General features: G+C 47.0%; 1 protein-coding gene across 1 annotated transcript in view; it reads right to left on the bottom strand.

Moving 5' to 3' along the window:
- ATP10A (ATPase phospholipid transporting 10A (putative)) overlaps positions 1-19,998 on the bottom strand; it is a 139,497-nt gene extending 119,499 nt beyond the window's left edge. The window contains 1 exon segment of the mRNA XM_063089995.1: positions 19,538-19,998. Within this exon segment, the coding sequence (XP_062946065.1) occupies positions 19,538-19,998 (461 nt within the window).
- Between the last annotated feature and the right edge of the window lie 1,833 nt (positions 19,999-21,831).

The following is a 21,831-nucleotide window of genomic DNA, read 5'->3' as shown; positions in this document are numbered from 1 at the left end:
GCACAAACCTTGCCTTCTCTAGGACATCCTCCGAGGCAGTGCAGCCAGTGGCGCCCCCTCCCTGTTTTCTGGAGCAGTCTGATCTCTTCCTCCACTTAAGTATGCAAACACATGCATAAGCCACCTATGTGCCAGCAGCTGTCCTGGGTACCTTGCAGGTACTGGCCCTCTGAGAACTTATTATCTAACTCAAATGGTCATCAATGGATAATGGAACAGAAAACACACACGTTCACAAATGGCAAATCCTGCTTGCTTCTCGTTGGCAGGAAGGGCCCTAGGAGTCAGCTGCAGGCATGTAGCAGGCTTTGGGCAAACTGAAGGGGGAGATGGCCAGAGAAGGCCAAGCAAGGTGACAATGCCCCTGGAGGGAAGACGCTGGCCAGGAGGCACTACTCCCTGGCATCATGGACAGAGAAGGACAGAGCTGTGGCACGAATGCTCTGGGGAAGGTGCTCCAACTCAGCATGTCAGCACCAAACAGTGAGTGCTGCACCCACCCAGACTCTGGCTAAGCTGGTCTGGGACATGGTCTTACAATGTTCACCTCTAACAAGTTCCCAGCCGAAGTTGATGCTGCTGGTACAAGGACCACCCTCTGAAAACACTACTCATGCCATCACTGCAGCCCAAGTTGTGCTGGTGTTTCCTGGAAGTGCCATGCCAAGTGTCTGACATTATACCCCAAATTTAGCCAAGCTGAACCTGGGTTGTCTTAGGTTTCTGAGTGCACAGAGTGCAGATCCAACCACTTTCCAAAGAAGGCATGATATCCTGCTGATAGACCTCCTTCTACCCTGCTGGCGGAAGAGTAAAACCAGCAGGAAGCAAGCGAGCTTTCCACCACAAATCCTTCCAGGAGTCCAGTCCTGGCAATGACTGCTAACCACGGCAGCAGAGGAGTCTAGGGGGTGAGGTGCCTAAGGGAACATTCACATAGGGAAACAAATGCACTTGAAAAAGCACCTCTCCAGGTGATTCTGATATGGTCTCCCTAGACGGCTTGCTCACCCCTCCTGCTGAGAAAGCTAATTAAATAATGTATACAACTACAAGATTTATTGTATTATTAAAAACTAGGGCATACTGGGATTTTAACTTTAATACATTTGGTTAAATATGCAACAGTCTCCAACTTTTAGAGCAATGATGATTATAGAGAAGTATTTTACCCTCAAGTGAAGGTTACCCTTAAGTGAAATAAGAATCTATTGCGTGTAGGAAAATATGTAAAAAGTACTGAGATGTTACGGGAGTAACCATTGAAAGAAAAGAATGCCCAGGCCAGGATATCAAGGCCAGATAGCAAAGGCATTTAGTTCTGATTTACACACATGGAGTCTACCAGAAATCATGCAGCCTAAGTAGCGGTCACATGGGAAGGCCCTTTAAGGGAGCACATCCGCCACCCAGAGTCGGGGAGCTTTCCCGAGGTCAGCAGGCGCATGTTTGACCTACCTCAAAAGTAACAGAAGCCGCGACACTTTGATTTTTCAATGTAAAGCCAATGCACTCAAAGAAGTAAAGTATTTATTACTCAGAAATAAAAAAGCAGGAGGCTTATCATGTTGGAATATACAGAGGGTCCCTGATTTAAGGTGGTCTGACTTAAGATTTTTCAACTTTACGATAGTGCAAAAGTGATATGCCTTAAGTAGAAACCGTACCTTCAGTACCCAGACATTGTGTGCATCACTTTTAGTACAGTGTTCAATAAACTACCCGGAACGGCCAACCCTTCACTATCAAACAGGCTTCGTGTTAGGTGATTTTGCCCAACTGCATGCTGATGCAGGTGTGCTGAGCATGTTGAAGGCAGGCTCGGCTAAGCTGGGATGCTCAGTAGGTTAGGTGTGCTACGTGCATTTTCCGTTCATGATACTTTCGACTCATGATGGGTATGTCGGGCAGTAATCAGTACTCCTCTTTCCCCTTGGGCTATCTGCCTGCAGTAAGTGGGCAGAAGACACCAAGCACACCAGGTGCCTGCCCAACCCTCAGTCTCCTTCAGTGAGACAGGTGTAAAGGCCCTGGGATCATAAATGTCAAACAAGCCCGTGAGAAAACATGTCAGGTACCCAGCAAGGTTAACAGTAACACATTCACATCCCAGCAAAGCCACCCCTGGTAGAGGTAGCCACCCTAGCCACACAGCTGGTGTCAAAGTCCAAAGGGCCTCTCCCAGTGGAGACTGTATATAGCACCCAAATGACAACCTCAAGGCTTGGCTCAGTGTTGAAAAGTCCCCCTTTAACATCCATCCTAGGATAGATCATATTTTATTAATCCAGTAATCAAGGTTCAGTTTTCTGCATCTCTAAACTCACTCTGCAATGGAGTCCCTTGTGGCTTTTTAGGCAAAGCACCCCTTAGGTGAGAGTCCCTTTGATAATACTGCATGTGGCATTTCCTTAAAACTTGCTTCCCCTAAGCAAATGGGGAAAGGATGGGTATCACTCCATGGTGCTCTCAGGTTCAGAGGCAGCCTTTCTTTACGTTTAGCAATCGTGCATTTTCAAAAGCATTTCCCATTGACAATCTCATACATGATAGCAAGACACCTGTCCCACATTCAGTGTATACTTCAGGAATATTCCATAGCAGTGTAGTATTTCTCTACAGTTTCCATTTCCCATAAATGTGTTAAAAATGCATTTTTGCCTATTTATTAACTATGACATAACAATGTGATTTTATCCAATACCTATTCTTTCTAGAAGACATTGGCTATCCCTTAGCTCAGTTACAAGGTCAATTTCAAAGATCAAGGGCTGTGACACTCCCAGGATTGAGATAGATGATAAATAGCCCCAGGGTGTGTGCAGCAGTTCACCCTTCTGATTGTAATTATCCAAATTACTCATAGCAAAAAGATACAAGTATGTGAAAATAAAATGCTGCTGTATCTTTCCAGGTGCTAACTAAAACTGATAATCCTGAGCATTTTACATATTTCTTACAACCAGAGAACCAAGTCTCCTTAGAGGCCAGATCTGGGATAAGAGCAAGATTCCTTGTTTGCCCTCAGTTGCAGCTTTTCATAAATCTTCTGTGCTTATCTCCACACACTGAGGAAATATTGCTAACCAGACACTTCACCTCTGCTGGGAAGAGTGTAAATGTGATGCTACTTCTTCCTGGAAAAGTAACAGGACTGTCCTGTTCTCCCCTCTTGCATGTGGTGGCCGTCTGGCAGAGCTTCCTGAGGCCTCACTCCTGACAGTCCCATGCTCCGTCATCAGGGAACTCTCTCTGTAGGATGTGCCACTGGATGACATGTGCACAAGACACCCTGGTCACTTTTTAAACGTTTTATTTTGAAATAATTATACATCCACAGGAGTTGCAAGAAAACGTAGAGGGAGGCCATAAACACCATGACCAGCCTGCCCTGATGGTACCATTCTGCTATCCAGAGCACAACATCCAAACCAGGAAACTAACACCGGAAATACACAAGCTTATTTGGATTTCTCCAGCTGTACGTGCATTCGTGTGTGTGTGTACTTCAATGCAATTTTCCACACAGGTAGTCTTCTGTAACCACCACCACAACCAAGATACTCAGCAGGACAAGGCCCCTCATGCTACCTCTTTGTAGCCACACCCACCCCTCCCTATCCCTAACCCCTGCATCCACGAATCTGTTCCCCATCTCCCTAAGTATGTAATTTCACAAATGTTCTATAAAGGAGATCATCAAGTATACATTCTTTGGAAAGTGGCTTTTTTCATTCGGCAATATTTTCCTGAGGCCCATCCAAGTGGCTTCCTTTATCTGTTGATGTGTTCCTTTTTATTCCTGACTAACATCGCATCATATGGACATACCAGTTCAACCATTCACCTTCTGAAGAACATCTACCTGGGCTGTTTTAAACATTGGGCTGTTATGAATAAAGCTGCAATGAACATTTGTACACAGGTTTCTGGGTGAAAATAAGTTCTCATTTCTCTGGGGTAAATGCCCAGGAGTGCAACTGGTGGATCCTATAACGATTCTATTTTTAGTTTTAAAAGGACTATTTTCCAGAGTCAGTGTGTTTTACATTCTTACCAGCAGTGTAAGAGACCCAGTTGTCAGCATCTTGCAGCATTTGGCATTACCACTCGTTTTACGGTGGCCATCCTGTAAACGTGCAGTGATTCCCCTTTGTGGTTTTAATTTTCAATTCCTCACTGTCTAAAGATACTGAACATCTTTTCATGTGCTTACTCGCCATGTGTCTATCTTCTTCAGGGAAATGTCTCACATCTTGCCCATTTTCAAATTGGATTCTTTGTTTTGTTAATGTTCAATTTTGAGAGTTCTTTATATATTCTGGATATAAGTGCTCTGTTGGATATGTGATTTGCAAATATTCTCTCCCAGGATGCAATTGGTATTCTTTTCTTAATGAGGTCTTTCCCACAGCAAGTGTTTTTAATTTTGATGAAGTCCAAATTATCAATTTTCCCTTTTATGAATCACGTTTTGGTTTCAAGTCTAAGAACTCTTTGCCTAATCCTAAATCCTGAAAATTTTTTATGTTTTCTTCTAGAAGTTTTATCATTTTACAATTTGCATTTATATCTATGATCCTTCCTAAGTTAATTTTTGTATGTGGTATTTGAGGTTTAGGTTTTTTTTATTTTTCTTTTTTGTTTTTTTGGACATGAATGTCCAATTGCTCCCACACCATTTACTGAAAGGCCATATTTCCCGAACTGAATTTAGTTTGCTTCTTTGTCAAAAACCAATTGGGCATATTTATATGGGCTTATTTCTGGGTTCTCTATTCTGGTCATTATTATATGTGTCTATCCCTTTGCTTGCACTGCACTATCACGAGTTCTGTAGTTCCACAGTAAGCATTAATAGTGAGAAGACTGAATCCTTTCACTACATTATCCTTTTTCAAAATTATTTTGGCTATTCTACAAAAAACTTGGCTGAGATTTTGATAGGAATTGTGTTAAGCCTATAGATAATTTTAGGGACAACTGAAATTTCTATTATGTCAATTCCTCCAACACATGAACATGGTATGTTTCTCAATTTATTCAGTTCCTCTTTGATTTCTTTCATCAGCATTTTGTAATTTTCATCATACAGATCCTATATGAGCTTTGTTAAATTTATGCCTAAATACATTATTTTCTCGGCACAATTATAAATGGTATTGTGTTTATGATTTCAGTTTCCACTTTTCCATTGTCAATATATAAACATGCAGTCAATTTGCATCTGTTGATCTTGCATCAGTCTGAAATCAGAATCAGTCTGAAAACCATTAACTGTGATTTCTCTGCAGGATTTTTGCAGATGCTCTTTATAAGGGAGTAGAAGGCACTTCCTTGGGCCAACTTTTGCTGGGGTTTGGGTGGGCAGAAGCCCCAGGCCTCGGTCTCCTTGTGCCATTGGGTGCCTGGGGTGTGGAGTAGGACTGGGAATCCCATTAGGATGATATTGGGCTCCCTCTTTGGCCAGACAGTGCCTTTTTTGTTTGGCTTTGTTTTGTTTTCATCTGTACCTGTTGACAGCTCTGCTTGGGAGATGAATGGAAGCCTGGGGACCTCACAGTGTTACCATCCCCGTGTTCCAAGGAAGGCATTCTTCTTTTAGTTTTCAGTGTCATTTTATTGTTGCCTGTTGAATTATTTCCAGGATTTAGTTGTATTTACAGGGGAAGAGCAGGGAAAAGTATATCTACACCATCTTGTTCTCGAACCAAAAGTCCCTGTTTTTAAATTTTTCTACCATGTTTCAATGAACTGCTTAGAAAATAAAACATTAATTTGCGCTTACTTGTATCTTTGCAATATTTTTGTCAGAGCCAAATTATTTTCATACTTTGATGAACAGAATTTACATAATCTATATACATAATTAATGTCAACAGTCTTTTAGGCCTCAGTCATAAACATCATCTCTGATTTCACAAGGTCTCTTTTCTAGCTAAGTGTTTGACTCTACAACCAAGCAGCCTTAGTAAATCAAAATGACCTTCCTCCATTATCCAGAATATCAAAACCTAGTGTTTTAAATGGCTGCCTGGAGGTGCCCAGGGTTGGGGAGCAGGCATGAAATTAAAGGGTGCAAACTCACATCCAGCATGGCCACTCCTCAAGCCTCCTCCCTGATGCCAAAGAGCTGGAATGGTCCACCCTCCAGCCTTCCACCCCAGGTCCCAGAGTGTAGCCATGGCATTCCACACATCACCACACAGAACCACATCAGTGTGTGCTGAGGCTTCCTGGGAGCACAGCTCCACGGATGTTAAAGTTCAGAGAGAGAAGGATGCTCTCTTCAGTGCAAGCAGACAGAGATACGTAATTTACACGGGGCAGGGGAGTATAATACATTCTCTAAGAACCTGGCCGAACTTTGCCTCTATTTAGACAGGATGATAGATTTTCCCAAACCAGAGCCCAGATCTGGTGCAGAAAAGTTACTCCTGTCTGTGCAGAGGTTTGCCATTGCTTCCCATTTGCATGGCTGCTAATGTGAAACTGCCAGCATTTGAGCTATCTGGTAAAATCACGCCAAGTCCCCAGTCACTGCCACAGATCCTATAAATTCCGGAAGCTATTTTTGGATGCTCTTTCTGGTTAACACAAGAACATTCACCAGGCACTGTTCAGTAGGGCTGGAGTCTCCCTTTGACCTATTTTCTCCTTCCCGTGATCTTGAGGCACAGTTGTGAAATATTTGTCTAAAATGATGATGTCACCCACTGCTGGAACTATGACAACATCCACCATTCTTGACACTCGTATTCAAGATAAATCAACGGAGATGACACTTTATTTTACTGTCACCCCAAATAACACAAAGAAGCCAAAATGTCAGAAAAAACAACACAAGGCCACAAAGTGCACAGTTATTAAAACATACACCATTGCCACACACTTTACTTACAATGTAAGTAAAAAGAAATTTCATGGGAGAAAAAAATTCTTCCTAAGCTGAGGATCCTCTTAGGGTACTGAAGTTTGAGATGTTTTTTCTGCTTATCTCCATGTTCTCAATCCATTAGTTTTCAAGATGTCATATTCTAAAATAAAGGGATCATTAATTTCTCAGGCAATCAAAAGTGAATCAAATAATTGAAACTATTTTCCTTTAAAAACAATTTCAGTTTCCTATGTACTCTTAACATGCAGGGAGAGCAAGCACATGCTCTGGGTCCCCCATCTTGTCACCCACCACCACTCCAGCCCCACCCCACTCACCCTGAGTGGCAGAGGGAGAGGAGGGCTCTCTGTTTGTCATGCCTTCTTGACTCTCTGCAGGTACATCTGGGGACATGCTCAGCCCTGCCTGTAAAACGAAACAGGCAGGGGGGCCAGGAGCCCGCATGACAACCTGCAAGACACAGGAGGTGGTTTCACCTGTTCCTTGTCTCAAATGGTAGATTTTAGGTATGCTGGCCTCTCTGTTCCTCTGATCACAAGTCACTGCATGCCCCTGATTCTACCAAAAGGGGCACAGCCTGGAATAAGGGCCACATCAAAGGGATGAATGAAAGGGTTTTTCGTGAGAAACCTCCCAAATACAGGGAGAAGATGTGTGTGATGTGGTGAGCACTCCCCAAGCAAGACCCCACTCTCATCAGCCCCTCCGGCCAGCCGGTTTCAGGTCTATGGAGAAACACCAGAGAGCAACTCTCCCTCTGTTCAAACACCAGGAATCAAAGTCTGAACACAGGGTATAGACTATGAATAATGTTAAAGGAAGATAAAAGGGAAATATTTCACAAGAGGCCAAGAAGACCAAGTCAGGCCTTCAAAATCAAGAAGTCAGTGTGGGCCATTCTCTTCTGTGTGTGTCAGAGGCCATCTTGCCAATGGGTGCCGTTGACCTTCATGAGGCCCGGCCACTACCACCCGCACACATGGAGCCCCCCACAATGTTTCCACTCTCTGCTGCGAGCCCACGGCTGTGCTCCTGCTCCCAGCAAGCAGGGCTTACTCTGGACTCAAAAGGCGTGTCAACATCGGAAAAAAAAAGAGTGGGATAACATGTAGGCAACAAGCCCACCAACACAGCACTTGACCCCGCCTAAGCTGACAGCAGCTCTCCCAAGCTCACGGCACGGATGGTCCATAGAGTGGCCCAGTGCAGTGAGTAAACACCAGGCTAGGGCCCCGGAACACTCATCTGTGGGCAGCACCACCATGAGTTAAGAAGCAGAAAAGACCGTCTTAGAGTTCATGAAAGTAACACAAAAGCAGAGACGGGAAAAGTCCTCAGTTCATGCTGTCCTAGTCACCACCCCTGACTACACCCTCTTGGACACGAGCCCCTGGAAAGGGCCTCCAAATGAAGTCCACAGGAAATGTCTCCATGCGAGAAATGCACAAGATATTATGGAAAAGGCTTGTACACCCATGTTCACAGCAGCATTGTTCACAAGAGACAAAAGGTCGAAACAACCCAAGCGTCCATCAGCAGGCGAGTGGATAAACAAAGTGTGGTCTATGCATACAACGGAATAGTATTCAGTCTTAAAAAGGAAGGACATTCTGACACTTGCTGCAGCATGGGTGAACCTTGACAACATTATGCGAAGTGAAATAAGCCAGACACAAAAGGACAAATATTGCGTGATTCCACTTATATGAGGTACCTAGAGTCATCAAACGCCCATACACAGAAAAACACACCATCAATGGGGTGCAGAAAAAGGCTACAACTTTTCCTTACAAATGCCATTTATTTTCTAGGCAACTGGCCGGTACAGAGATCCAATGAAATTGCGATTTATCTAAATCTTTTATTTATTTATATTTTGTATATATTTTAATGGATGTAATATATATGCACTACATGCTTCTAATTTATAAATAAATAAATGCACACACATTGAGTGTGCATGCACAAATACATTTGGAGCTGTAATAAACCAGCTATACTGAAAAGAATCAACATGACATTTAATTTTTCTAAAAAGCATGAATATGGCCTCTTTGTCACCTATCCTTCTTAAATTCGATGTCCTGGTGTTTATCAGCATAACTGTCTGGCTTCTGACACATTCACAAAAGTCAGGTATATTTAAACAGCTTGATCCATATATAAGCATGTCCAAGACCAAAAGGAGACAGGATGCTCAGACTGGGTAGCTCAGAGCAGGCACATGGCTAGCCAGTCCTGGATAATGCTGTCTGGGATCCCAGTGCCCTAGGGCCACCTTTCTGCTCCCCAGCTCTGTCCCTTCTGGGACCAGACCTCTCTCTATGTGCTGCCATTTCCTCAGAGAGTCAGTGAAGAATTTACAAGCACCTTACAATAGCTAGCTGAGAACTGTGCCTTACAGTTCATAAAAATTCAGGAAGGTATACAATGCTAAAGAAATGTGTGAAGTTTCATCATTATGTATTTAAACTACTTTTCTACCACATCATGTCTTCATGAGCCCACTAGCAACTTGGAGCTATTCCACATATTCTCAGCTAATTCAAATGGCTATGGCCATTTTAACTGAAATGGTCTCAATCCATATTAACACGCAGGAGGCTAAAGCTCAAGAAGGTGGTATCTGTTTGCTAGAATGCTAGAACTCCCAGGAACACAGAGCGTATAAGTTTCCCATTGCTGCTGTAACAAAGTACCATGATGTAGTGGCTTGAAACAACACAAATGTGTTATTGTACGGTTCTGAAGGTCAGAAGTCTGACTCATCTCTCACTGGGATAAAATAAAGGTTTCAGCCGGGCTGTGTTCCTTCTGCAGGCTCCAGGACAGAATCCATTTCCTTGTCTTTTCCAGCTTCTAGAGGCCACCACATGCCTTGAGCCATGGCCCCTTCGTCTATATTCAAAGTCAACCATGGTGGGTTGAGTCCCTCTCCTGTCACATCACTCTGTCCTGTGTTCCTCCTCCTCTTCCTTTTCTTCCACATTCAGGGACTCATGATTAGACTGGACTCACCTAGATACTCCAGGATAATCTCAAGTTGAGCTGATTAGCAACTTTAACTCCATCTGCAGACAACCTTAACTGTGCTTTTTCACGTAAGCTAATGCAGTCACAGGTTCTGGGGATTAGGACCTGGATATCTTCAGGTGGAGGAGGCATTATCCTAACTACCACACAATCATTCATTGTGCCATGACTCAGGACAATGATTCATTGCATTTATGTGTTCATTCAATCAGACATGCAGAGCCCCCGCTGCACAACAGGAACCACAGGAATGGTGAAGACTGGCTATTCCCAGAAGTGGCCCAGACAGCCCAGAAGAAGTACTCTGCCCATGGAAACAGCTGGAATAGGTACAGAGGAGGAGCTCCTGCTCCCAGCACACATAGCAGCAGAAGGGAGCTGTGGTTCCCAGCCTTGGAGAAAAGGGCTGGGGATGGGGTGAAAGCGGTGAGAGGGCGAGTGGGAAGGCTACAATGTGTGCAAAGCAGTTGAGAGCACGTGCCTGGCGATGTAGGATGAGGTCCAGGGCTGCAGCTCAGCCTGCAGGAAGTCTGGACTCACCGGGAGGTTCCAGGATTCAATGAAAATTCAACATATTTATAAACTGAAAGGCAGCACTGGTGGTGATGAGGAGGTGCCCAGGAGGGGGGGGACAGGAGGAGAGCCTTGATTGTGGTTTTCATGGTGAAGAATGGGAAGGATACGGCAGGCAGGCTTAGAACTGGTCCGTGTGAATGGCTTCTGCATGCTCCGGGGCACAGGGCTGTCCCTAGGGCTCTGGTACCTGGACGCAGGGTGATCAGGGCAGGTGGAGAGTGGCCCAAGTGAGAGATGGATAACATAAAGGAGCAGCCAGGGTGTGGACGCTGGACTGGCTGGCTTGTGCACGGACACATGCTCATAGGAGGGGCCATCCTTCAGGGCAGCAAGGCCTCAGTTGCCAAAGCATCAGGATACAGAAGTAAACAGCCATGGCTAATAACACAGGACAGAACAAGCAAGGGCTAATTTAAGATGTCACTGCCTGGTGGTAGTCAGGAACAGAGCCAAGAGTTACAGATACCACCCCCTCCACTCCTCTACACCACCTTCTCCAAGTCCCAGGGCGCATTAAGAAGGAATTTCCATCACGTCCTGCCAGACACTTGAGGAATTGACAGGATGGGAAACCAAAAGGGGAAAAAGAGGGAGGTAAGACCGGAATCCGGGAGGAGGCTAACTGTGATCAACCGGGCTCAGCTCGGCTCCAGGTCTCCCATGTGACCAACCCTGGGCCTTGGCACGTGCAGCAGTGGCGCAGACGCTGAAGACACAGCGCAGCCACCAGGTTTCAGAGCAGTGAACCAAACTTTCCATCCTACTTACAAGCAAGGATTTTCTTTAAAAAAAAAAATGTGTAAATGGAAAATGTTACAATGCAAGTCACAGTGAGAGTTAAGTGCCAAGAAAAGTCAAACACATTTGATCGACTGAAGTCTGTCATGGCAAGATGAATAAATAAAATAAAATAATGTAAAATAAAATGAAGATACTCTTTTTTAGAAAATAAATTCATGCCATGTGTATCTTGAGCCTGTTAATGGAGGTAAATTACTGCAGCCCTTACTTGTCTAGATGAGACACTCTGGAAAAAATCCCTTTGATTTCTGTCTAAAAATGGCTTGTTTGTTCAGACAGAGACAAAAGCCAAGGGCATCCCAGAAGGAACAGGAGCCTCTTCCCGATGACTTGCTCTCCCTGATCGTCTTTTTCCCTCAGATTGCTCTCAGTTTTCTGAGTAGATAGATTTCCCAAGCCACCGTGCACTGCAGATGACAGAGATGAGAGAGTGGATGGGTTTTGTAACTGAAACAAAACTGATTTCCAACTCGGCAAAGAGCACCAGGAGGGGCTCTGCTATGTCTGGTAGGGTCTCTGGCTGGGCCCTGGAAAATAAACTACAGAAAAGGGAGGTGGCCACACCCTCTGAGTCAGCCCTCAGGCGGGGTGTGTCCCCAGGCAGACTCCTCCACGTACTCACAGTTTTGGAGAACGGGAACCACTGAGAGGACCTGGTGTCCAGGCTGGAACAGACTGAGGCTGCTCCCTGCGTCCCTCCCCAGCCGCCGTGACTCACTCGGAAGGCTCTCTCTAAGCTGGGGCTCTTCCCCTAAGAGAATCCAGCGCGTCTGCCACGCTTAACTCCTGTCCACAGCTGACATCCTCTGCCTATGTTGCTGAAGATTTCCAAGGTTGTATTTTCACAAAGCACAGAACTTGGAACCAAAGTTTAACTGACCTGAACTTAATTGTTTGATCTGTTATTAGAAGTACACAAAAACAAAAGGCAGAATGCAATAACAGTGAAATGTCTTAAAACCTTACAAATGACACAGTTCAAATATCTGGTGGTAGCTCAGAATGTCATTTCATTAACCCCTGACCTACTGGATTCCTTTGGGGCAGAAGTTTCCAAGCAGGAAGAGAGGCTGGGGCAGTGGGACTCTAGGGGGCTCTGCTGAGCTTTGGAAGGTATGTGTTGGGAAGGGGTTGTCAACTCAGACCCCAGACCCTTACGTCTGTTCACACCCTGGGGCCTTTCTAGGAAAGTCCTATAGTTTCTACAAGAGGCAAACCTGATGTTGAAGGAAAAAAGGTCCCTGAGCTGACGTGAAGTTAGTGCTGTACTAACCCAAAGACCACAGGGGTCCAGGCACCCACTGAGCACCTTCTGAGAAGTCTTGCTTGGCACATCTGTGGCAAGGACTTCCACTGCTGGTCTAGGTTTACTGTCCTTTGAAAACCAAAGACTTATTTTAGTTATTTTATTTTTATAACTGTAGAGAAGCGAAAATGATAATTTCAAAGACATTATTAAAAGGGTCAATGAAGTTAGGAGTCAGGGTCCACAAGCTGTTTTCAGTATTTCAAAATGCTTTTCAAAAACCACATTTACCCTATTGTTTAGTTCATAGGCTAAACAACAACTACAGTTCTTTGTTTGGGCTGGAAGTACATCTATGTCAGTGTCATAAAAATGTGAACAGCATTTTGACCAAAAGATCTGAGTAACAACAACAACAACAGGAGTGGTAACGGTGATAACAGCGAGTTGTGGCTGACCTGTCAGAAGCACGCCTGCCAGCAGGCACTGCCCCGCCCTTTGTGTGCTTGTGTCGCTTCCTCCCCACAGCTCGCCCAGAGGCTGCCATCTCCCCCATCTTCGTGGGACTTAGGATTTAGATGCACAGCCTGGGCTGAGGACAGAAGCCTCCTGCCCAGCATCTAACTGCTGGGGAGGGTCTGACCTCATATAGGGGATTTTAATAGTCTCCGACTTATTTTAAATGGGCAAAAGAATTCGTTATTACCTACTAAAAACAGTTTGGTAGGAAAAAGTATTCCAAAATATATTATCCCCAGTGGAAAAATAACCAGAGGGTATGTGCAGGGCAATGCATACAAACCGTGCTCTGGGAAAACACAGAGCAAATCAACACAGAAAGCCAAGCAAAGAGTGCTCTGAAAAAGTAGAAATCAAAATAGCCTCTTCAGTGTTCCCATAAGTTCTTTCAGTATGCTATATATAGCAAGGTAAGTCTTGTACAAATAAGCACACTGGGCTCCCCTGTTGCAGGAATTCAGCAGGGATCTGGACCACCGTGCTGTGTAGGGCAGGAGCCGAAGAGTCAAGCAGCCCTTCTTTCTGTTCCCAAGTTGAGGCATCCAGCCACATGGATGAGCTGTGCCTTTAAAACGTTCTTCCAAATGTGCTTTTCAGTGAGCACCTGACTAGCCTTTGGGAAAGGGCAGTTCTTCAAGGGGGACTGTCCTGAGAGAGGCCAGGGCCTTTAATACCATTAAGCAACCCGGGCCCAGAAGCACCATGTCAGTTACTGTGATAACTAAATGTTTGCCAACATATCTGGAGGTAGTACTGCCCCCCAGACAACACCACCTGACCCTTCCCTTGCAGGAAAAATGGAACATGTGGAGTTGATGATCACCATAATGGATGACCACTGAAATAGGATCAAACTGGACTATGGGACAGCAACCAGGAACAGGCACCCTGCGCATCAGAGGCCACCCAAGAGCTACAAAAGAATTGCATTAAAAATAACAGAACCTCTTGTGGTTCCAGAGGTGGCATAGGAGACATATAAGATGAGCCTGGATGTGGACCAAAGAAAACGATTGGAGGTTATATCAAAAAGACTCAAGAGCCAACTTGATTTGTTCCTATTGACCAAAGAACATCAATCACTATAATAACTACAATGAACTAAAACCTCTCAACTATATTTAAATCCATGACTTCATAATAATAGTTTGTTTAAAAAATGCTAAATAGTCTGTAAGAGAAGTGGTTGATTCCAGAACTAGTGCAGGCAAAACAGCACCTGGTGCAGCCAGAAAGTAAGGCAGAGCTCAGGAGGGGCTGGGATTGTCAGAGGGACAGGACAGACAGCCTAGAAGAGCTCCTGGTGGCCAAAGCCAGAACAGTATGAGCACAGGATAAGTTACAACAGCATTCAATTATGATCCACAGAACACAACGAAAATCCACTGCTCTACAGTAATATAAATAATTCAGTAAATGGATTGAGAATGAAGAAGAGAGCAACTCTTCTAAGAATTCCAGTTAATAAATACAGAAGGGGGGGGGGAGAAAATCACCATTTAAGGCAGATGAGATCCACCAATGGATCCTGACGTTACGCTGTATTAATTACCAACAAAATAGACTTTCAGACAAAAATTGGTAGAGACAAAAAAAGTATTTTATAATGATAAAGGGATCAATTCAGCTAGACTTTATTAATACAAGGGCATCTAACAACAAAGCCCCAAAACACATGACACAAAACTGACAGAATTAAAAAGAGAAATAGATAATTCAACAATAATAGTTGGAGATACCAATACCCCACATTCAATAATGACTAGCACAAGGCAGAAGATCAGCAAGAAAACAAAAAATGTAAACAACATTTTAAAATAACTAGATCTAAAAGTCATCTATAGAACACTTCACATAACAGAATATATATTCTTCTCCATCACACATGGAACATTCTCCAGGATAGACCACAAAATAATCCTCAATGAATTTAAAAGACTGATATCATAATGAAATATGTTCTCAGACCACAATGGAATTTAGAAATCAATAACAGAAAGAAATTTGGAAAATTCACAAATATGTAAAAATTAAACACCACACTCCTAAATAGCCAGTGAGTTTAAAAGAAGAAATCTAAAGGAAAATTAGAAAATACTTTGAGATGAAAAAAATGAAAACATAATACGCCCAAATTTATGGGATATAACTAAAGCCGTTCCTACAGGGAAATTTACAGCTGCAAACACCTATACGAGGGTACTTCAAAAGTTCATGGAAAGATTCACATTACCTTTTAATTCTATTTCCATGAAGTTTTTGAAGTATTAACAAAGAAAAAAGATCTCAAATCAACATACTTTCACCCTGAATAGCTATAAAAAGAACAATAAATATATTTCCTTCCCGGTCAAACAGAAGGAAGGAAGTGATAAAGACTAGAGCAGAAATATACGAAATAGAAAGTAGAAAAATAGAGAAAAGTCAACAACACAAAAAGTTTGCTCTTTGATAGGATCAACAAAATTGGTAAACCTTTATAGCTAGACTGACCAAGCAAAAAAAGAGGGAAAACTCAAATTATCAAAATTGGTTTTAAGAGGGAGGATATGTTACTACCAACCTTACAGAAGTAGAAAGGACCATAAGGGACTACTGTGAGTAACTATCTACCAACAAACAAGATAGCTTAGATATATTCTCCAAAGGATAGTTCAAAAAAAGAAAAAAAAAAAAGTGGTAATGGATAAAATTGTCCATTTCTAGGACACAAACCATCACAACTGACTCAAGAAGAAAAAGAAAATCTGACCTACAAGTGAAGAGATTGCATTAGTAATTTTAAAACTCCCCATAAAGAAAAGCCCAGGTCTAGACTGGAAGAAATTAACTTCAGTATTGAATTCCTCCACACGTTTAATAAAGAATTAATACCACTTCTTCACAAACTCCTTCCAAAATAAAGAATAGTAGGAACACTGCCCAACTTATTCTAATTCATGATCCTTATGTATTCATATATCCTGGGTCTTGTCCTGGTGCCAAAAAGACTCCGTGTTCTGTCCCCCCTCCTCCAGCCCCACCCTCCATGATCCCAAGGTTGCTCTGCAGCCCTGGCCCCTGCTGGTGTCCACCTCGTCCCAGCTGGACACTCCATGCTGGAGATTGATGTATACTAAAGGGAAGCCCACAGCCCACACAGAAGCCTGAGGTCACAGCACTCTAGACCACAGGGTGCACTCCGAGTATGGGGAAATCCAGCTCCGGTGGCTCCTTTCTATCCCCGTGGCCAGACAGACATGGCTTCTCTGGCCGGTCTTTGCCAGCACCAGAGAGGACTATGCGACCAGAAGATGCTTCCCAAAACCTGCCCCCCATCCCTCTGGTCACAGCCTAGAGAGGCTGATTGGTGGATCCTTCCCCCAGGTGGTGGGCCACAGGCAGGACCTAACCCCCGGGAATCTCCTCCTGCTCTCTCTCTCTCTCTCAGCCGGCTGAACTTGGCCCCAAAGCATTTTCCTAAACAGAGTCTGAAATCCATGAGAGCAGAAAACGGACTCAGGAGGTGGAAACAGAGGACTGCTGCTCAAACCTCCACAGCCTAGGAAGCTGCATTTCTAACAAGCTCCATAGGGCATTCTCAGAGAGGTGCCAGAGAACTGTGTTATTGAGAAACACCATGTCAGTGACAGTGTAGATGACTGATGTGCAAGCTTGGGGGAGCCACAACATGGAGAGACCCTGATGGCTCACAACCCTTCCTGTGACTTTCTCTGTAGTAACTAAAGCCACAGACTTGCCTGGCACAGAAGTCATTCCCCAGCCTTCTCTGGGCTGTCACAGTGCCAGCTACCAAAGACCCAGGGCTTCATGTCCATACTTCGCCCCCACACAACTTATAACCTGTTCCCAGTCTCTCAGTGCCCTGACCTGTCATGTGCCACTCCTTCCCCGACAATCCCTCTCCTGTAGCATCTGACCTCCCTGCCCTCACCTGTTCACAGCCACCCTGGTCCTCACACTGCAGCCCCAGACTCTTGCCTCGTCTGGGAGGCCTCTCCTGATGTGCCTTCTGCACCCCTGGGCTCGGAGCCCTGCCCTCGCCTGGTGGACACACCCCATGGAGCAATCAGTCCCTACAGTAATCTCTGGGTGGGACCTAGCCTCCTCTTCCTGCCATCCCCAGGACCTGACAACATCAATTCCAGACTTTCTGGGACAGGAAGAATTGGACCTGCCTTCCTGGGGAACAGTGAGTAGAAGAAGGCATTGGGCTGACTGTCCTCAAGGGAGTTGGGAGGAGAATGGAAGAATGAAAGCTGCCAACAGCTTCTGCAGTGGGGAAGGAGACAGGGTCTGAGGAGGAGCTAAGACACTAAGTTAGGTCCTGCCTCCTCCTGACACACAACTCCCACCGCTCTCACAATTGCTAAGAACACTTCCCACAGATCCTTCCCAGGTAGAAGGCCCATTCCCTCCCCAGGAAAGTATGCAAGTAATTTGACTTGGGGGCTGGGAGGTGCTGGGGAACTTCTCCTGAAAGCACCATTATCCTGAGGACCTGCCTGAGGACTGTACCGGAAACTCAGAAATCCAGTTGGGTGAGAGGGAAGGGAAGGGGAGGTGAGGTGGGGAACCTTGTCAGGTGTGGTCCAAGTGGAAGCTGAGGTCTCAGAATCCCATGAAGCCCTGCAAAGGTCATGGAGTCAAGGGAGCTGCTTTTAGACTCCAGCCTCAGTTTTCTCATTTGCAAGATGTTGGTGGGGGCTTGTTATCAGGATCAAATGACAATAATCTGTTGAAAGCACTTTGTCAACTGAAACTATATTTCCTGAGGCCTAAGTATTTATGAAAAGAAGGCCACAGAAGTTATAGACCCAGTAATAACAGGAAATGGTATGTGTGCAGTCTTAAACCTGCTAGAACCCCACCAGGGTTATGCGGTACAGAGGACAGACCTATGGCTGCCTGGAGTCCTCACTCTGGGAACACTGAGGGCATTTTGTGTAAGGGGTGCCCCCTCCCTGCCTGCTGAGGCTCCTGGTGAACAGACACAGCCTTTTCCATTGACATCATGCTTGCTGACTGGCCAGCGGGCACCTCTTGCGGGCAAACAGGGCACCATTGCTAATTCTTGGGCCTAATCCCAGACCTGTTGGGTCAAAAACTTTACAGAATTGTTATTCTTAACAAACTCCTCTTATAAAAGTTTGAGAAGCATAAGTACACAAATGTTTAAAAAGCTATAAGGACAAGAAGACCTGGGTCAAATCCCAGCACTACCACATAGCAGTGGTGTGGCCTTGGGCAGGTTACTAACCTCTCTGAACCTCTGTTTCCTCTCTTTTTATATCAAAGTAAATTCAAAGCACAACCTCTGCAGTGTTGCTGGAGGATCAGAGATACTCAAGTGCAGGGACAGGCATTCACGGTCTTTACCTAAGCTACCCTATGAGAAAGGAGCATCTATGACTGTCATCATTTAGAGGGAACAACCTGTCACTGAGAGGACAAGGAGCTTCCTAGGGTCACCTCATTCATGATGGAAGCCGGACACCACTCGTGTCCCCCAACTCCGAGGCCCATCTCAGTTCCTATAGCAGGGGTCAAGCAAGGTGAAACAGGCAGGAAAGAGGGTCTGAGCTCTGGGTGGAGGCTGAGACCACCTGCCCTCCTCAGGGGTGGGACCTCAAGGTGGTGCCGGCTACTGACCACAGCTCTAAGATGGATCTACAGTCCAGTGGCCCTTTTGGGGTGGGGTTTATAAAAGGAGAAGAGGCAGTAGGCATCCTGGGCATTCCCACCCCGAGAATCCAAAACTCTGGGGAAGTGCAGGGAGAGAAAAGAAGAAGGAGCCCATTGGAAGGTCACTCCCTGGTACTAGCCATGGCAGGGCTGGCAAAGCCCTCAAAGGCTCTTTCCATCTGACATTGGGGTAGTTTTAAGAAAATGAAACAGGCAGCTATAGGGCAGTGCTCGGGTCTGCGGCAGTGCCCAGGTCTGCGGCATCCTCGCAGCTCACATGGGTAGATGGACACTGCTGTTTTCACCCTTGCCCTTCTGTCTGATCCGGGCAGGGCACCTCAGAACTTGGCACTTTCACTCCCTTGTCCCGAGACCAGCTTTATGTCCCTGTGTTGGTTGTTAAACATCCTGGCCCACTGTGCCTGGCCAAGGACTGAGGCAGGCACCTGGGATGCGTCCCGTCTCGGTGTTCCCTCCTTTTTACTCACAAGGCGGGAGCTGCTGAGAATGAGAATGCCCAGCTGCCCCCAAATTCCAGCCCTGGGGTCATTCCACCTCAGACAAGGGTCCGAGGGGCAATCCGGGACATGGCGTCCCCACATGCCCCGGCATCTAGGGTTCCCCGCTAGCTGCGGCCAGGGCGCAAAGGAGCCTCGCGGAGCGAGCCGTTCTCCAGGGCACCCCGGCGGGTACCACTCACACTGTGCCCATCACCAAGTTCCCGGGAGCGCAGGCCCTGCGCGGACCCCGCGCTCGCCCGCCCAGCCCACCGAGCTCACCCGCTGAAGACCAGGCAGCCCAGGTGGTTGATCTCGTGGTCGGAGCGGTGGCGGCTGTAGTCCTCCCACAGGTCCTTGAAGGCCGTGACGGCCAGGATGAAGAGCACGGGCGCCAGCGCCAGGCCGGGCTGGAAGGCGTTCACCGCCGGCACGAAGTTGAGCAGCGCGATGAAGACGAAGTACACGTTGGCCAGGCGGTGGAACTGCTCGAACAGGTTCTTGGGCAGAAAGGACAGCACTGTGTACTTGGTGGTCTTGAGCCGGTTGTCGGCCAGGTGCTGGGCACACCAGCGCTGGCGCCACAGCCGGCCCTTGGCCGCGCCCGCCGCGGGGTCCTCAGCGCCCGGGGAGGGCAGCAGGTTGGAGCGCACCGTGCGCATCCCGCTCTCCCAGCGCCGCCGCCGCCGCCGCCGCCGCCCCGCGCGCGCGGGATCCTCCGCCGCTGCCGGCTCCCTCTCCATGGCCGCGTGTCGCCGCTCGCGCCCGCCCGCGCCAGCCTCCTAGGTGATCATCGCGCGGGTTCCCCGCCTGCGGGACGCACGGAGACTGCGGTCAGCGCGCCGCCCGCTCGCGTCCAGTCCCCGCCGCCCGGCCGCAGTCCCGGCAGGGCGCAGGCGGGTCCGGGCGCCGCCCCGCACAGAGTCCCCTTGTACTCGCGCCCGCACGCCGGCCCGCCCTGGCCGTTTCCGCCGCGGTGGCTCCCCGGCCCCGCCTTCACTTGAGTCGGACGCGCCGGGTAGCGGGAAACAAAAAGAGCTTGAAACTTTGGAGAGGTTTAGTTTCGTTTCCCAGAAGCATCAGTTCGGTGTCAGGGCACCGCAAAGGCGCGCTGCCACCGGTAGGCGCGGGGAGGCTGCAGGGTGCTGGAGGAGAGGCACCGCAGTATCCCCGCAGCTTGCGCACTCTCCCGGGGCCAGACCTGCCTGTCCTGGACGGGGAAATGGCATGTAGGGCCCTGGATTATGACTCTCCTCCTGAAATCAACTGGAATCAAAATCCAAAGGAGCCATGGCATGCTAATGCTCCAACTATTAACTCTTATTTACCAAGGACATCTGCTTGTAGGGAGACCCTATGAGACACCAAGGTTCCCCAGCTGCCTCTAGAACCTTCGCTACCCCGCTGCCCAGTCCCCACCTACTTTCAGATTCAGTTCTTGGATGAACTAGACTTTTTCCTTTCTATGCCTTAATTAACCTGCTAGCCTAAATAGGGATCTTTTTTCATAAAAGGGAAGAATATTTCGCTCTAGCAAATACAGGCTTTGGTTTGTAGGCATTTGAGTCTTTTTCTTTGTGGGCTGTAGTTCTGAGGTGGCAGCCACGACCTAGACTGTGAAGGGGGAGTGGAGGACGATTGCTGGGGAGGGGAGGAAGAGGCCAGCAGGGCGTGCAGGGATCGTGGGGCAGCAGTCTCCCCTCCATATTCGTGGAGACCGAGGGAGAGGAGTGTGAGGAAAGTGGGCAGTGGGAGAACAAGCTTGCATGGCAGAAGGAGGAGGGGAGTCCCCGCTTTCAGTACAACCCCACAGATGCTCCACAGCTGTGACTTTAGGGGTGAGAAGCTGGGAGACCATTGCTAAGGGGTGGGGTTAGAGGAGCATAGTGGGGCACTGCCTATCTGGATTTGGGGAGCCTTTGGCCTCCTCCTGCAGGCTAGCCACTCACCTCTCTTTCTGCATGGGGACACTATTGTCTCCCAGGAGACCACTTCAGCAGCCTCCAGTGGCCCTGGGTTTCTCCCTTGGGTGCCTGCTGACAAATCACTCACTTCCCTAGCTTTGCTCAAATCACTTACCTCGTCCCCACGACCCTCCCTCAGCATGGCCCTCACCTCCTGCACTCTGCCTGACCTCCCATCCAGCTATGCCAGGGTCTCATCTCTGCAGGCAGCCTTGCCACGGTCCACAACATTGACCAGAGCCCAGTGCAAGAAGGGTCACATGACAGCTACTAATGACTCATGCCACATATCAAATCCCCTCCCCTCCCCCAGCCACAGGTGCACCATTTTGAGGTGTGGAGGCCCAGATCAGAGAAAGTTTGGCTGAAGTATCTGCATTTTCAGGGAAAGAAATCAGATCCCACAGTGAACCAGTGGCATCCCAAACTGAGCATTAGTGGCACATGAGTGACCACAACTCCAGTGTCTAACGCCTCTGGGTTCCACATTCCTCCATCATCCAACCCAGTGAGGCCCCAGGCCTGCTGGTCCCCTCCATTTTCAGGTGGCCTCCTGTCTTTACAGGTATCCCCAGGGTGCTCCAAAGCAAATCCCTGCTTCAGCCAGTCCAT

Source organism: Cynocephalus volans, chromosome 3, assembly GCF_027409185.1.
Source record: "Cynocephalus volans isolate mCynVol1 chromosome 3, mCynVol1.pri, whole genome shotgun sequence".
NCBI lineage: Eukaryota > Metazoa > Chordata > Mammalia > Dermoptera > Cynocephalidae > Cynocephalus > Cynocephalus volans.
This window is presented reverse-complemented; position numbering and strand designations above follow the sequence as displayed.